The sequence below is a fragment of the Diadema antillarum genome, unplaced genomic scaffold (genome assembly GCF_040938485.1).
Source record: "Diadema antillarum isolate AM-2024a unplaced genomic scaffold, OU_Dant_1.0 seq00000474_RagTag, whole genome shotgun sequence".
Lineage (NCBI taxonomy): Eukaryota > Metazoa > Echinodermata > Echinoidea > Diadematoida > Diadematidae > Diadema > Diadema antillarum.
Window position 1 is genome coordinate 709,939 of NW_027271441.1, and position 16,712 is coordinate 726,650.

At 40.0% G+C, this 16,712-nt stretch overlaps 1 protein-coding gene across 1 annotated transcript; it reads right to left on the reverse strand.

Annotated features, from left to right (window-relative positions):
* Window positions 1–200: 200 nt before the first annotated feature.
* On the reverse strand, window positions 201–12,137 carry LOC139733402 (uncharacterized). Its single transcript, XM_071644230.1, has 8 exons — window positions 12,099–12,137; window positions 11,736–11,951; window positions 10,638–10,754; window positions 8,117–9,805; window positions 4,023–4,098; window positions 3,116–3,238; window positions 1,598–1,686; window positions 201–497 (listed from the first exon to the last, which is right to left on the reverse strand). The coding sequence occupies exons 1-8, from the start codon at window positions 12,135–12,137 to the stop codon at window positions 201–203; spliced, it is 2,646 nt and encodes an 881-aa protein (XP_071500331.1).
* Between the last annotated feature and the right edge of the window lie 4,575 nt (window positions 12,138–16,712).

Here is a 16,712-nt window from a genome sequence, read left to right on the forward strand (position 1 = left end):
GCTGCCAAGTTCTAGGGTGACAAAATTCTTGTCAACATGTGAAGTCTTAAACATCATGACTGGAGGCAAATCTTCATTTTTGGCAACTCTGATTTGTTTGATCTTTTTCCAGTCAAGGGGCATTCCATTGCTTGTTTTCCTACACTTTAGGATGGAGAGATTTTGGCCATAAGACCTCCAATCCAATATGTCTTTCGTTCTCACATGCCTAACTCTGTAAGGCTCTGGCTCTTGCCGAGCCTCTGAGATGGCAGAATGCAGCTGGCTGGGGTGAAACACCTCTTCTTTACGAGAAAGGCACTTTTCGATTGTTGCATGGATGCTATCCCCTCATTTTGGCCGTGGTTGGTCTCAAAGAAGTGGATTGTTACTGATTCAACACTAGTGGATTCGGACAGAAACTTGTGACACATTGCGGCCACGATTGAATTTTTGTTTTGTCCAACACAACCATCGCAGAACAGATCAACTGTTCTTTTACCTTGCTGATCCATGTTCTGTAAGAAATCAAACAAGTAGGTGGAAACCTCACATGCACCACGCTTGGTGATTGTTTCATTCGATAGGTAGCAGTGCCCCTCATGACTTGCCAAATCATAGATAGTGAAGTTGTAACACGCAAGGCGTCTCTTGTAGAAGAGTTCCCCCCCAATTTGATTTAGGCAAATAGATGTTTTGCTGTAAGTAGAATACTGCTGCACCATGAGTGGGATCACTCTTGGAACGCTTCTTACTTTCCTCTTTCAGTTTCCTAACTTCAGCAATTTCTGATCTGTGAACCAAATACTCATCTTTGATTTTAGCTCTCTCGGCTTCAGACATCTGTCTATACGACTCACAAATTCCACACTTGTCTTTTTTGGGTCGATGGAATTTTAGATTTTGCTCTCGCATGACAGTTCTGTACAAAGAATATGAAACACAACCTGGGTTCTCTTTGCAGAACATACGGTACATTTTCCGTTTTGTTAGATCTCCACTCAAGTACTCACATGTAGATGAGGATCGACAATAGTGGGATTCAACTCGTGGGAATTTGGATAGGTGTTCTAAGATCTTTTGTCGCTTTTCAGGTTCAGGCTTTTGATTGCCGCCCCGCTTTTCTCTTCCAAGCACACCTGTTACAGGATTTTTCTTGTTTAAGACTGTGCGAATTTGCTTTTCTGTGATACCAAGTGTGTTCATGAACATGAGCCTGCAAACTTTCACAGTCTGGCCGCGACTGGACTGATGGGGAAGAGTGTATGTCATTTTCCTCTTTTTGCGGCCCTTTTGTAGGATGGGGGACAACATGACAAGTAACATGTCTGGCTAGCCATTCTCGCTGTAGGGTCAGACTTTTCAAGGCATAGTAATCTTGCCTGATAGACACTCTGTCGTTTTTACTGAGGCAGTCACAGCCAAAACCTTTATGGTAACGTGTCGTATCACATCTTTGATATTTCACATATTTTCTGCCCTCTACAAATTTTCCTGACTTTTCAGAGTTGTAGGCTTCCCCACTGTTACGCTTTTCTTTGACGATTCTGTTTTTAGATTTCACTTCTTTAACTACTTGAGGAGATCTATCAGACAGAGTACTGATATCTGTACCTACAGATTCTTCCACAGGAAAATCTTCTGGTTTCTCACTGTCGTCAGCATCCATTCCCTCGACAATCTCCAAGGGCATTTCAGTTTCCAAATCTGCAATGAAAAGAGAGTGAATGGAATACATACTATGAACATCAGACATTACTTCTAATGTTTCTTTTGTATTTTGATAAGGTCCTGCAAAAAGGATTAAATCAGTCAAAGCTGGTGAAAAACTGATAACCAATTTATGTGAAACTGTGTTGAAATTATGAAAAACCTGTAGAAAATATGTAACAGTGACGATAAGATAATTACAGGGGAAACTCGGTATAACGAACACTGCTATAACGAGATATCGGTTATTACGAGGAAATTTTCCCGGTCCCAACTTTCCTTCCACACAAGTCTATGTAAAATGCTACTCTTATAACGAGATCGGCTATAACGAAATAACTGCTATAACGAGATAAATTTTGTGACTTCCAAACAAAGAAAAACATAGCCAATCAAACCTGTTATAGCGAGGTACAGCAAAATGTCTTCGGTAAAGCTTTACTTCGCCTGTGCTATCACCTTCCGAGATTGTACAGCTCGATGCGCCAAAAACTGTCTTGTACACACATAATTATTTTCTTCAGTGCACTCCAGCTAGCACCGTATGTGTGTACGTGTAAGTGTGTGTGCGCACACTGATACATGCAGAAAATGTGGTGGGACGGCCATATGTATACATGACATCATCATGACGTTTAGCAGGTGTGAGGCAATCTGATGCTGTGATTGGCTTTCTACGTAGGGAAATCCCCATCTTCACACACACGCAGTCATAATGTACATACAGAATGTGTCACATACACACACAGCATTGTGCAGACCATTATTATTCAAGCTTTCCACACAGCACACACCCATACCATAACAATATACCAATCCACGGACGATCTTGACACTATCGCAAGCTATATAAATTTACAAATTACAACATCTACAATTAATAAGAAACACATTCTTGATATTGGATTTCATTGGCGAAAAACATCTTCTAACCTATAAAGGTGAGTAATTCCCTCACAAACAATATCAAGTTATCAGTATGTTGATTGAAATATGGTGGGTAGTCCCATATGTGCAAATTAATGTCTTTATGTTATGCTTTCTTTTATGCCTACTGATATAACGAGATATCGGCTATAACGAGGAAAACGACTCGGTCCCGACCATCTCGTTATATCGAGTTTCCACTGTACTGGCAATTATGACAAACTTAATCAAGACCAAGGCTACATTGTGCAATGAATAATGAACAAGAAATTCACCAATAATTCCCACTCTTTTCTCTACAAGAAACATGATACTTACACGTTTGTCCATATTTCTTTTTTTTTACTGTAGTTCAGTTAGTGCAATAGATATAATTTAGTGCAATAGATATATTGTATATATTTCTCGAGATGAATACCAACAAGATTAGAGGGCAGTAGAGAACATATACTGCATTTGTATTTACTTCTATTACACTTAACAAATATTTTTGTACTACCTTCTTGTGTCCTGCTATCATCAAAATCGATGGACATAGGTTCTTCAATGTCTGACAGCGACATCACTGTCTCAAGATCGAGAAAGTCGCTATCATCCAGCAAGATTGGGTATTCGTTGCAGTCTGAAATAAGGAAATTAAAGTATGTGGAGGGATAAGTCCGCTTTTAAATTAAAATCGCATCCACATAATGTGGGGAAAACAAATATTTAATTGATGAAACTGCTAAATTGGGCTGAATTGTTGTTACATCATTAATTGGATTTCTCTTACTACTACTGTTTGCATGAGATTGCTGCAGCAAACTTTGGGTATAAGCATGAAGAGAAAAACAATTTATCACATCCCTAAACTATTGTTATTGGAAATTAAGCTTTTGATCATAGTTACCCTCAGTTGTTAGAGATGTATGCAGAAGATGAGCTGATGCAGACGTACACTCAGGGGCTGTTACTGCTGCTACTGCCTGAAGCAGTACTGCTGATGTTCCTGGGACTGCAGGTGAAAAATAACATGAATAATACGTACATACATATAATGCTCACATTCTTTGAAAAGATATGTAAAGTCTTTTCACATGGAAATATGACAACTGAAAAAGATGGAATGCTTTAAGTTCCATCCTTTACTAGTTAAACAGTCTACTACTTTTAGTAGCATCCAAGTCTAACACTTTCAAAAGTACAAAGCGATGACAATTAACATAGATCTGCAATTGGATACTAGATTGTATGATCACTGATTAGGTCCACATTGTAACCATTAGATTCAAGATATCAAAACATGGATCCCCGTTAAGTGGCATCAATATTCCAATCATGAGCTACACAGACAGTAAGTGAACAAATTAAATGAAACATGTAATGAACCAAAACTTAACGTGAACTACATTGTATACAAAGATTACCTTGGGCAGAAAGAGAAATATCATCATCGCGATTCGCATCGGTTGTCCGAAGCTGCTGATGTTTCTGGAGCTGCAGCTGCAAAATAACATGTATAATACATATAATGCTCACATGCTTTGAATAGATACGTTGTATGTTTAAAGTCTTTTTACTTGGATATATACAACTGATAAAAATTGGAATGCTTTAATTCTATCCTTTACTAGTTGAATTGTTTCCAAAATTGCTTCAAATCAATCCTAGCACTGTCAAAAATATGAAGCGATGACATTCAACATCTGCATTTGATACTACACTGTACGCATGATCACTGATGAGGTCCACATTGTAACCATTAGAACCAAGATATCGGAATCCCTGTCAAGTGGCATCAATATTCCAATCATGAGCAACACAGACAGTAAGTGAACAAATTTAATGAAACATGCAATGATCCAAAACTTAACAGGAACTACATTGTATCGTCGCCTCAATGGAAAAAGGGGTTAACGCATCCGAGCTACGCGGGGCTGCGCGAAAAAAGTTTTCGAGATAATCGACTTTAAAGGTTTTTTGGCTTCAAAATTGGGTTTAATCAAGGTTGATTCCTTCATTTCTTATATATAGTGTACATTAACGATTAATTACTTTACAAGCGTACTTTCAGCGATAATCCTCATTAAATCTTTGAGTAATTACAATTTTTCCATTAGTAACCTTAATACAGCCATATCTTCGCGTGCTTTTGAATGGCAAAAAGGGGTTAACGCTAAAGCGCGCGTCGATAACCCCTTCTTGCCATTTAACATCGCACGAACTGACGGTGTTGAAAGGGTACTGTCACTCCATAACATGTGTGCATTAAGTTTGTCTGTACCCAATAGTGATTTTAACGTAACTGCTAGGCTTTATCAGTCGTGTCTTTTATATACTGTAGTGGGGCCTTATCCCCATTTTATTACTGGAAAATTCTAAATTATAGGATTCAATATATTGTATTTGTGAGAAATGCATTAACCCCATGCATACCAGACCACATTCCTAAGAGGACATCAATCGCTTTTTAGTATTAAAATTAGCAACATAAATTTCTTCATTTCTAAGTCAATTCTATGAAAATGTATGCTTTGTGTATACAATATGGCATAAAAACATGTGGCAATCCTTTCCAATCGAAAAAGTTGCCAATTTGCACCTACAACAGTGTATAGAATTATGTTGCCAATTTAAGGATTTGCAGCTTATTTTGCCTTTAGATAATTCCTGCAAGCTATTTCAACATATTTTGCCCGTGACAAAAGGGGATAATATTTTGCAGCATTGGTTATTTCATTTGGTACATAATTCATAATTTTTAAAGAAAAAAATAATCAAGAGTTACGCATAGATAATACATGTATATTGTACGAGAAAATTTTGAATGTGGTCTGGTACTAAGCACAGAGATAGTTTTGGGAATGAAAAACAGAAAATAAAATAGAACTTGCTCTTTATATCTTAAGACATTCTCGCAAGTGTTTCTAAATAATTTTCACGCTTTGAACAAATATTAGACTAACGATTTATTCATAGTTACACCTTGTAAACTATAGCTGATAATGTGCATGTATTCATTCGAATGCCCTCGAGACCATTCTTAAATAACTCACATAAATTATTTAGAAATTAATGAAGAAATTTAGAGCAATTACTACTGCTCAATGACTTGGCACAATGATCATGATCAAAATTAATACTACAATTTTTTGAGAAGTATTTTTCAAAGGTTTTCAGATTTATCAAAGCTATCTTTGTGCTTTAATGGTCTAATGTAGCTGACCAATGAAATACCAACAATGAAATCAAATCAAACACCATGTATGTTCAAATGAGTTTATTATATATATATATATACAGCCAATTAACATTTAAATTGCGGCATCGGTCTACCTGACATGACACTTTTAAGCTATATATTCAAAATTTGAAGTCGATAAGTCACGCGAAATTCAAATAATACACATAAACAATACATGATTGATAGTTCTTGCTCAGACAATTGACATGTTTATTTGTTGAAATAATAGGTTTCTGCGTATAATTTGAAAAAAAAAACAAATGTTGAACATATTATTCATTATTGTAGAAGATATTTTGGAAAATATTGTAATAATATGGTAAAAATAAGGACTTCACACATCATTACATAATTACAAATAGGGACTGTAATACAGACTGATATTTGTTTCGAGGTATGAAAAAAGGTCGTTTGAAATTTAACGGCATAATGTTTTGCGTGTATACATCAAGATTCCAAACGTGAAAGCTTCAGATTGTCTAAAATTACATTTTAATCAACTTACGATGTTGCATAGCTATTCAAGGAACGAACCATCTTTAAGGCAGTTAATACAATTAAATTCATTTTATTTATTTTCTCAAAGTTACCTCATTTTTCCACAAAATGACCTCTGTGACCTTTGACCTTTAACCCAATGACCCCAAAATCGAACCAAAGTATTATTCCCCCCCCCCCCCCATATACCCTCATACTAAGTTTGATGTCAAACCATCACGGTTCTTGAGATATTGAAAAAAACAAAATGGGACGGACATACGCACGGATGGACGACCCGAAAACATAACGCCTGCGGCCACTTCGTTGGCGGAGGCATAAAATATGAAACAATGCTAAATATCAAAATATTATTCACTTTCTTGTTCATGCTGTGCAGATATAGTTACGAAAGTGAAATCGACAATTAGATTAATACATTTCGAATAATACACAGTGTTGCATCTATGCAGGACTTGTGATGACATTCTGCCAGGTATATACTCGCGTCTCTAACTATGATACTTTTTCAAAACTTGTTGACATTTTTTTACTGTTCTTGCCTTTATTTACATTAATATGAATTCATGCTCTCCTTGCTGTCATTGCATCGCAGAATATCCAAATGCTAATCACAATTATTAGTTATGTTGTGAAAGTAGTCTAAGAAAGTGAAATCGTGGCATTTCAAATTGCAACTTAGAAATCAATTTTCAAACAACACATTTGTAATTTTGCAGGGCATGTCACATTCTTCCAATACTTACATTTCAAAAAATAAAGATAATGGTGTAAATTAAGCATAAATTTTCTTCACTTTGGGCGAAAAACCCCAAATCTCATCAAGTTCATCGGAATATTTTGAAATACAAGAAGACATGTATTCAAATTTCCCAAGGTTTGAGGATTTGCAGATTCGATTCAATTCGTTTTGTAATTTATTATGATGCAATTGTCACACAAGCACACATTATACCAGGTATTTCTGTAATTATTGTTAGTGTCCTTATTTGCACTTAATTTTGAATATTTCGAATTACCAATGGAAAAACAGAATTCCTAGAATACATTTTAATTTATCCAAAAATGTGTACATACTTACTGTATTTTCTAAGTACAGGCCTACGTGTTCAATCTAAGTAATGTCCAAGTCCAAGTCATTGCATTCTCCCTTCAATGTGGTGCCCTAGTTGGGCAAAACGAAGTAAGCGACAAAAGTGATACTCCTTGTAATGACCAAAATGTGTCTCAAATTTGCAAGGGCATCAATGGAATATCACAATGTATAACCTATTATATCTCTGAGCAAGGTGAGTGTTTGTGCATTAAATTTGACTTGGAAGAAGAGCACATTAGGTGTAATATAAAAACGTCAATTACTCAAATTTGGATGGTATGTCTCTTGATTCCTTTTACCAAAGTAAGGCAGTATGAAATCTAAAGTTCCATTCCATATGCTAATAGGCTCTAATGCAGACATCAGGTTGGCTCATGTTATATACTGTATGTGTATCTCCGCCTTAAAGTTAGAAAGTCCTTTTGCAGACTTCCCTAAATACACCAAACACTGTATACAACTAATGATACTAGTATTTGGATCATGTCTGTGAAATGTCAAAGTCGCAAGATGTGTAGAATTCAAACGATGCACAAGAGTACTACAGCTGTATATGTATTTGTACTGTCGTCTGTGTTCAAGCCACAACAGTAGGCCTACAATATGATTCACTGTTCGGATGTTTGATGCATGTGTCCATCATTTTCCTCCTCCTCGGATTCATCACTCTGAGACTGTTGTACCTCTGTCGTGAGGTTTTCATAGTAGCTGTGATACATCGATGGGATAATGTTGTCCTTGCACAAACTAAGCAAATCTTGCTTCTTTTCCCTTGAGAGGGCGAGATGTTGCTTGTACAACAGAGGCAGACGCATGTCATTTCTTCGACTTGAGCCCGAGACGCGAACTTCTACGAAGTCTTCGTTGAAATCATACTTTATTTTGATGACAGAGGGGTCTGTCCTCTGTACGCGGATCTGACGAATTTTCAACCAGTTGACGGGATTGCCAGCCCTGTCCTTCTTCATGTACTTCACACAGGGTGTTGTCAACTGACGCAGATCAAGGAAGTCCTCTTTCGTCATGTGGGTAACTCCATACCGATTCCTGTTCCTTGCTGTTTGAATAACTGGTATCCACTGGTCGGGGTGATGGATTGTCACTCCCCTTTTGTTCCTTTCGATGCAGGAATGCATCGCGTCACATTCCATTTGAGTATGTCCGCTGATCAAGAATTTATGGTCAATGATGGCAACATTAGTGTGCAGAACTGCATATAGCAAAGTGCAAGCTATAATTCTGTTCCGATTTTGGCCTCCACAGCAGTCAGAAAAGAAACTTATGTGTGTGGTATCAGGATCAAGTGACTGCATGAACTTTAAGAGGCATGAGCCAATCTCACATGCTCCCCGCTTCGCTGTAGTCTCATGCCAGACAAAGCAATTTCCACATGCAGTAGCCTGGTTGTATACAGTGAAATTATACGTAGACATTTTCCGCTTGTAATAGAACGAAGATGTCTGGCCATAGGGTGTAGTCAAGACCTGCTGAAGATCAAAAGTAAAGGAGCTAAAGATTGGATCGATCTTTGCTCGTTCCTTGTCTCTTTGTTTCTCTTCTCTTGCACTTTCCTTTTCAGCAATGTGTTTCTTGTAGTTCTGCTCTTTAACTTCCCTTTCTTCCGGAGTTGAATTATTGAATGAAGCACATGTGTTACATTCATCTTTCTTCGGATGATGAAATCCCAAATTATATTGGGAATTGAAAATGTTTCTATACACTGCGAAGGAAACTGGTTTCGATACAGACGATTCGTACATTGCGTACATCTTGGAAACGCTTAAAGAAGGGTCCAGATATTTCCTTTTTGAAGACGCACGACAGTAATGTGATTCAACAACAGGAAATGAATCAATGTGTTCACATACTTTTTTAACATCTTCTTCTGAAGTTTTGTTCACTGACGGTAACTTTCCCCTCCTGTCTTCTCGTGCAAACGGGCCTTCATACTTCTTCAATGTATACTCAATAAGCTTGGAACCAATTCCCAAAGTACTGAGAAAGAAATGTTTGCACACTCGTTCCCTTTGTGATGTGAGCGGGAGATGGTATTTGTACATGTGACGCACTCGCTTCTGACTTTTTCTCTTTTTTCTAGGTATTGCTTTGGACCGAGAAATATGGTGATGAATAAAATCTCGCTGACGGGTGTAGGAGCCCGTTTTCCAGTAATCCTCGAACAATGTTTTCCTGTCTTCATCAGAGAACTTAGAGAAGCACTTATGGGGACATTTTGTGTTACACTTCTTTCCTATCTTTCTGGCAGGGATTGTTTTATTACGTACAACATATTCCTCTCCCCGATTACGTTTTCTTGACTGCTGTCTTTTCTTCCATTCTTCTGGATTCCGTTTTCTCTTCCTCCCACGTTTCTGAAATAGAAAATAACACATGATTAACTCTTTCTTTCTCCTTGCTACAAGTAGCACACAGAATGTAAAAAGGAAATTTGTTTCATAAGTTTATTGTAAAAAAGTGGGAATATACTGAAGGTTCAAAAATAATCCACAGAAACATGTCAATATGCAAGTGAAAAGTCAATATTAGATATGGGCCATGTTTCGTGAATACAAAGGTACTGTCCTACACTGAACCGTTTAGCGTCTAAAAACGTATGCGTTTTTCAGCGAGTTTACAGACGTAAATTAGAGGTCGAAAAAACGGCACGAGGCAGTTCTCATATTAGTTTCCCTAAAATTCTGCAACAGTAAGTAATAATGATAATAATGATTGATGAGATTTGTAATGCGGCAAATCCACTCTGTAGAATGCTCCACGCGAAAATAGAAGAGTAAGATAGAAAGTAAATTATTAATACAAGGCATGGGTAATCAAAAGGTAGCATTAAAGAAGTGAGTTTTAAACTACTTTTAAAGGACTCTGATGAAGAGCAAAGTTTATCTAACTAAAAGGAGATTATTCCATACAGTGGAACCAGTCTGATCCTTGTGTGCCCCAAGTTGTAGCGAATTTTGGAATTTAGAATTTAGAAACTAAATTTCTGGCGCGTTTGCAATGGACTTGATTGTAAGCTATTGCAAGTCTGTAATTGAACTACAGTACATAACCCGTGTATGAAGAGCCAATCACACTTTCCGAAATAAGCAGTTACTAAGTGTAGATAATGATTTGACAGAGATTTTTGTTGTTGAAATACTGCTCATATTATCATAATTCATGACACCTTTTATATCATATAATCACCTCAGACTGACTGTCTTGAACCTCGTGCATGTTATCTTCATGTTGGGTATGCTGACCCTCTTGATGCTCGAGGGAGTCACGGTCACCTTGATCTTGCTCCGTCTCATTTATTTCATCCTTCGAGTGATATATGGAGACAAGAAGCCAATGTAAGAGCATTATCTGAATATCTAACTGGACTCAGTAAAACAAAAAGAAACAGAGAATACAAAAAGGGGGTTAAATTTTTAGCAAAGTTTTCATTAGCCTTTCAAAAGCTTTGAAGGTGCCTGTGATGTTAATAGTTTTAACTGAAAGCCCATGCTGTCTTCAGGGAACTATGTTATAAATTCACAAATCTATGAATTAAGAATAAAAAATATCGCTTTTATTCAAAACACGGGAAGAGGCTGCTATCGTTCTGCCTGGCTAAATTTGAAGGAGCTTAGTCAATTGCCGTTATGCCATCAGGAGAAATAAGCAAAATGCTAGTACAAGCACAATTGATATGATTGTTTTAATAAGTTTGTGATTTAGAGGACTTATTGATAAGGAGAGCCTTAAAGACATTATGTCCCTTTTGCATTGAATTTGTGTATACAATTGGTGTAAAACAATAAGGTATATAATGAAGAAGACACTGTTACAAAAACCTTTGTGTAGTTTTTAGACCTGTAGGGTCTTCATTTGTGAAGTACAAACTACCGTTATAATTTGAATTTATTTTTTCGAACCTCGAAAAAATATATTAGTCTCTGACACAGTCCTTTTTAATTACTTTTTACAAAATATTGAATAATGTCTTCTATAATGTACATTATGTTCATAATGTGTTTTGTAATTTAAATTACACACAGATAACTATTATTTCAAGAAACAAAACTTCCAAGTGTCTGAGCAAGACTATCTCTCATGCACTGTTTACGTGCATTATTTGAATTTTACATGATTTAACTATTTCACATTTTGAATATACAACCTGCCCACCATGCTCTAGGGTTTACAGATGTTTGGATGGTTTTCTGCTGATCTGCAAAAAGGACGATATGTCTTTAATTGTGTGATTGCTTGTTGTCACACTGATTTATATTTGAAAGAGAAGAAAAAAATCTGTATTACCTTCTGCTGTTCAGCATCATCAAGGTTAAGTGAGACCTCCGGGTCTGGCTGCTCACGGTCGCTTCGCTCTCGCTCGAAGTCTGCATGGTTAAGTGAGACCTCCGGATCTTGCTGCTCACGGTCTCTTCGCTCTCGCTCGAAGTCTGCATGGTTAAGTGAGACCTCTGGATCTTGCTGCTCACGGTCGCTTCGCTCTCGCTCGAAGTCTGTAACATCCTACATATATATAATTATATATATATAATATATATATTGTTATGCCCAGAGTTAGGCAAAAATGTATCATCATTCAACATGCACATTTCCCCGGGTCTAGCGATGGATTGAGCGGACCAGACAGGGGAGGCCAAGTGGATTATTCACTGTCTGGCCAGCCCATTGCTGGATCTTGGGAATGGGCATGTTGATAGACTTATTGCTTTATGGTCAGTATGCATGAATGTTGCTGACCAGCCCAAAATTAGTGAGAAATGGGGAGTCGGCGAATATTGCGGGCAAGAGAGGAGGATATTGGAGGCGAGTGACTGAGAGGGGAGAGTCCGAGTTTTACTGTCTTGAAGTGAACACCTGAATAAATGTCGTTTCCGCATCTGAAGCAATGAAATGTCTAAGTGACTATGATTCCTGTCTCAATATCCGAAGGATACAACACTGGTGGCAGCGGTGACGAACCACTCCAGATTTTGATTTTGGTTCGCTTTTCTGCAATTTTGATTTCAAAATGCCAAATTCTCGTAAAGGGAAACATCAGGCAGGTGCCCACATGGACGCATCCTATGTCAGCGAGGGCGAGGTTGAAGCTCTGAAGGAGGAAATCAGGCAATTGAAAGAGAGTCAGAAGAGGGTCCCTCCAATTACTGGGAATGTCCCCCTCCCTCATCAAGCACCATACGATGGGACAGCACCCTTCTGTGCATTTAAAAATCAATTTGAAGGATTGGCTACATGCAGTGGATGGAGCGAGGAGGAGAGGAGATTGCGGTTGCTGGCCGCTCTGCAAGGGGAGGCAGCTGCCTATATTTTCCAGCTACCGGACTTCGCCGATTTGTCATTCGGTCAGCTACTCGGAAACCTCGAACGGCGGTTTGGGGATCGCAGAAAAGCAAACACTTACCTCGCCCAGCTCGAGTCCAGGAAACTTGCACGAACAGAGGACATCGCGGACTATGTGGCGGACATAAGAACTTTAACAACTAAGGGGTACCCAACGGCCGATGCGACGACGAGGGAGGTCATCGCCATCCGCCATTTTGTCAGGGGTCTCGGCGACCAACAGTTAGCAATGACCGTTGGTATGAAAGAACCGGCAACGCTGGAGGAAGCCCGGGACTTGGTGGAAACATACCTCAGTTTGAAGGAGGAAAACGGCTCTCCTCGGGTGAGACAGGTGTCGTCAACGACCGTAGATGATGTCGTGACAGAATCACGGCTCAAGGAATTTGAAGATAAGATGACATCGTCATTAAGCCAGCAGCTCGACGTAATGGCAAATCGATTACAACATAGTTTGCAACTCGCTCCTCAGCCAGCCTGGTGGGGGTATGGAGGATACGGACGAGGTCGTGGGCGTGGCCGTGCCCGTGGTCGTGGTCGTGGTCGTGGCTACGGACGAGGCGATGGCCCACGTAGATGCTACAACTGCGGTGAGGCGGGACATTTCTGGCGCGAATGTCCAAATGAGCAGCCCAATTCTCATCAGCAAACAGCTTCCCAGCAGGAAAACTAACTGGGACCGGGTCATCCGGCCAGACGCCGGTCCATATTCATGTGCGTCACAACAATGGTGACAATGGAATATCAGTGTTCATTCCTGGAAAAGTGGAAGGAGTTGAGGCTAAGTTGCTGGTAGACTCAGGGGCTGCGGTTACCCTAGTGTCATCCAAAATGCTAAATAAAATACCTCACAGAAATAATTTAACACGAAATCAGTGCGATAACATTGTCCTCAAAACTGCCGATAATGGGGAACTTAATACTGACGGCCTGATTTCATTCGAATTTGAAATAAACGGATCAATCTATACGTGGAACGCATTTGTGGCACCAATCACAGATGATGTATTGATCGGATATGACTTTTTGTACCATTTCAATTGCGTTTTGGAAGCAAGGAGGGGCCTGACGATCGATGGACGCTTTGTTGAGTGCGAATTTGTGGGAGAAATTCCACCCATTTCTCGGGTGAAATTGATGCATGACACAACTGTCCCAGCTCGCTCCGAAATAATTGCAAAGGGTCAAATTGAGGGTTGTCATTACATCGGAGATGACTTTATAGTGGAGCCCCTCCCAAACGGAATGAGAAATGAATCGCTTTTGGTCGGTGCTGTAGCAGTACAAAGCGCTCAAGCCCCTGCTGGCCTACCTGTACGAATATTGAACACATCATCTGAGGAAATAACATTACGTGCAAACACAGTTGTTGGAACCGCGCAGGAGATAATGGAAATCACACTGGTTGACGAAAAGGAGAATAACTGTAACCCTGGAGCATGTCGTGCCTCAACATGTAGAAGGGTATGTAATACACATGTTCATGGAAATTCAAGTACTCCTTCCACTGATGAGCAAAATGTCACTGCAGAGGAAATGCACCCTATGTTACATGAACTATATGAAAGGAGCAGCAAAGGACTTAACGAGGATCAAAGCAAACAACTATGCAACCTACTCGTTAAACATCAAGCTAATTTTGCATACTCATCGTCCGAGTTAGGCCGTACATCTGTGCTGCAGCATGAAATAAGAACGGAACAGGCAAAACCGATCCGACAACCCGCCCGACGTCCACCCCGCTCATTCGAGGGAGAGGAGGAGAAGATTCTGGAGGAACAGTTAAGAGCTGGGATTATCCGACCATCTTCATCTCCATGGGCTTCCCCCCTTGTATATGTGAAAAAGAAGGATGGAACGATACGCCCATGTGTCGATTATCGCAAATTGAATGCTGTTACCCATTTCGATAGTTTTCCCCTCCCCCGAATCGACGACTGCTTAGACTGTTTGGGTGATTGCAGTTATTTTTCGACCTTGGACTTGCAGTCGGGCTATTGGCAGGTGGAGGTCAAAGAGAGTGATCGCGAGAAGACGGCATTCCGCACACGAAGTGGGCTTTATGAATATAACGTGATGCCATTTGGCCTGTCAAACGCCCCAAGTACATTTGAACGCTGCATGGAATTAGTATTCAAAGGGCTCCAATGGAAAACTGTACTAATTTACTTGGACGATGTCATAATTTTTAGCCGAACATTCGAGGAGCACATCTCGAGACTGGACGAAGTTTTCTTTCGTTTGAGTAAGGCCGGACTCAAACTGAAACCCAGTAAATGTGACTTACTTCAGCACGAGGTGCTTTATCTTGGACATGTCATTACAGCGGACGGTGTGAAAGCCAACCCAGAAAAGCTCGCAGCGGTAAATGAATGGGCAACCCCAACCAACGTGAAGGATGTAAGATCATTCATGGGGCTATGTTCATATTACAGACGATTCATTAAGGGGTTTTCCCGAATCGCACGTCCCCTTAACCGTCTCCTAGAATCGGGCGTGAAATTTGAATGGACCGACGAGTGCGAACATGCCTTTAATGAGCTTAAATGTGCCCTCATTAGCGACAATATCATGGCCTATCCCCTCGACACTGGGCTTTTCATTCTCGACACTGACGCGTCCAACTACGGTATTGGGGCAACACTGTCCCAAATGCAGTGGAATGAAACAACAAAATGCTTTGAAGAACGACCTATTTCATTTGCTAGCAAATCGCTCACAAAAACGCAGCGGCGTTATTGCGTCACCCGGCGAGAATTGCTCGCCGTTGTAACATTCGTCAACCAGTTTCGTCACTACCTGCTCGGTCGTGAATTTGTGATAAGAAGTGACCACAGCGCATTACGATGGATTATGTCGTTTCGTGAGCCAACACAACAAATGGCAAGGTGGCTGGAAATATTATCACAATTCAATTTCAAGTTGGAGCATAGGGCGGGAAGACGCCATTCAAATGCCGACGCACTGTCACGCGTGCCATGCAGCCCGGAGCAGTGCGACTACTATGACGGGGATGCCATCCTGAGCTCGCTGCCATGTAAGGGATGCTTGCGCTGCACGAAACAACACGCCGCATGGTCGAAGTTCATCGAATTGGAAGATGTAGCACCACTGCCAGCAAGGAGAATTCTGAGTTCGAATAGCCCAGATGAGTCGTCGGAATGCCCCAGTACACATCACGATGACAACGTGGCCACATCATCGGTATCACGCAATGACTGTGACGAAAAGTCTAATGCCCGGACTGATACACGCAAGCAATATATGCCAGACATTGGACTCGTGATTTGGTATGTGCTTATTCCCTTTCAAATACTATTTGCTACCATTGTTGGAGTATTTAATGGTGTTTGTAAAACAATAGGCCAGTCATTAAGGAGTATTGGATACACTACACAAGTCAGGCAGGTTACTACACGACGGCAATCCCGGAGAAGAGAAGATAATGTGAATGATAGTCATAGTGGTAGATCTGGCAAATCTGGTGAAAATACAGAACAGCATATTTTGAATACACTAGGCTCAACCTCGAATAATATTTCTTCTCTGCAGAGACAAGATAGGGACCTATGTACCATTGTTGCATGGTTATCAGAGTCGAGCACTAGGCCAGATAGGGAAAGAGTACATGATAAAAGCCCGACAGTACGGCATTACTGGCTGCTGTGGGAACAGCTTGTCCTAATTGATGGCGTTTTGTATAAGAAGTGGGAAGAGAATTCTTCATGCTCCCACCTGACATTAGTCGTGCCAAAAGTACTGATAAAAACCATCCTGGAGGCAAACCATGATGCTGTACTGTCTGGTCACCTGGGCTTTAAGAAATCTCTGAGCCGCATACGCCAAAATTACTACTGGTATCAAATGAAAGACACGGTCAGGAATTATGTAAGGGCTTGCAGTGTTTGCGGGGCTCGCAAGAGA

Excerpts from the sequence above, each read along its gene's own strand:
- LOC139733402 (XM_071644230.1), bottom strand. The coding sequence starts at position 12,137 with ATGCCCATTCCCAAGATCCAGCAATGGGCTGGCCAGACA. Across the intron at positions 10,755-11,735 it reads ATGATGCTGAACAGCAGAAG|GATGAAATAAATGAGACGGA; the intron begins GTAATACAGATT and ends TATCACTCGAAG. Across the intron at positions 9,806-10,637 it reads TTCAAGACAGTCAGTCTGAG|AAACGTGGGAGGAAGAGAAA; the intron begins GTGATTATATGA and ends TTTCTATTTCAG.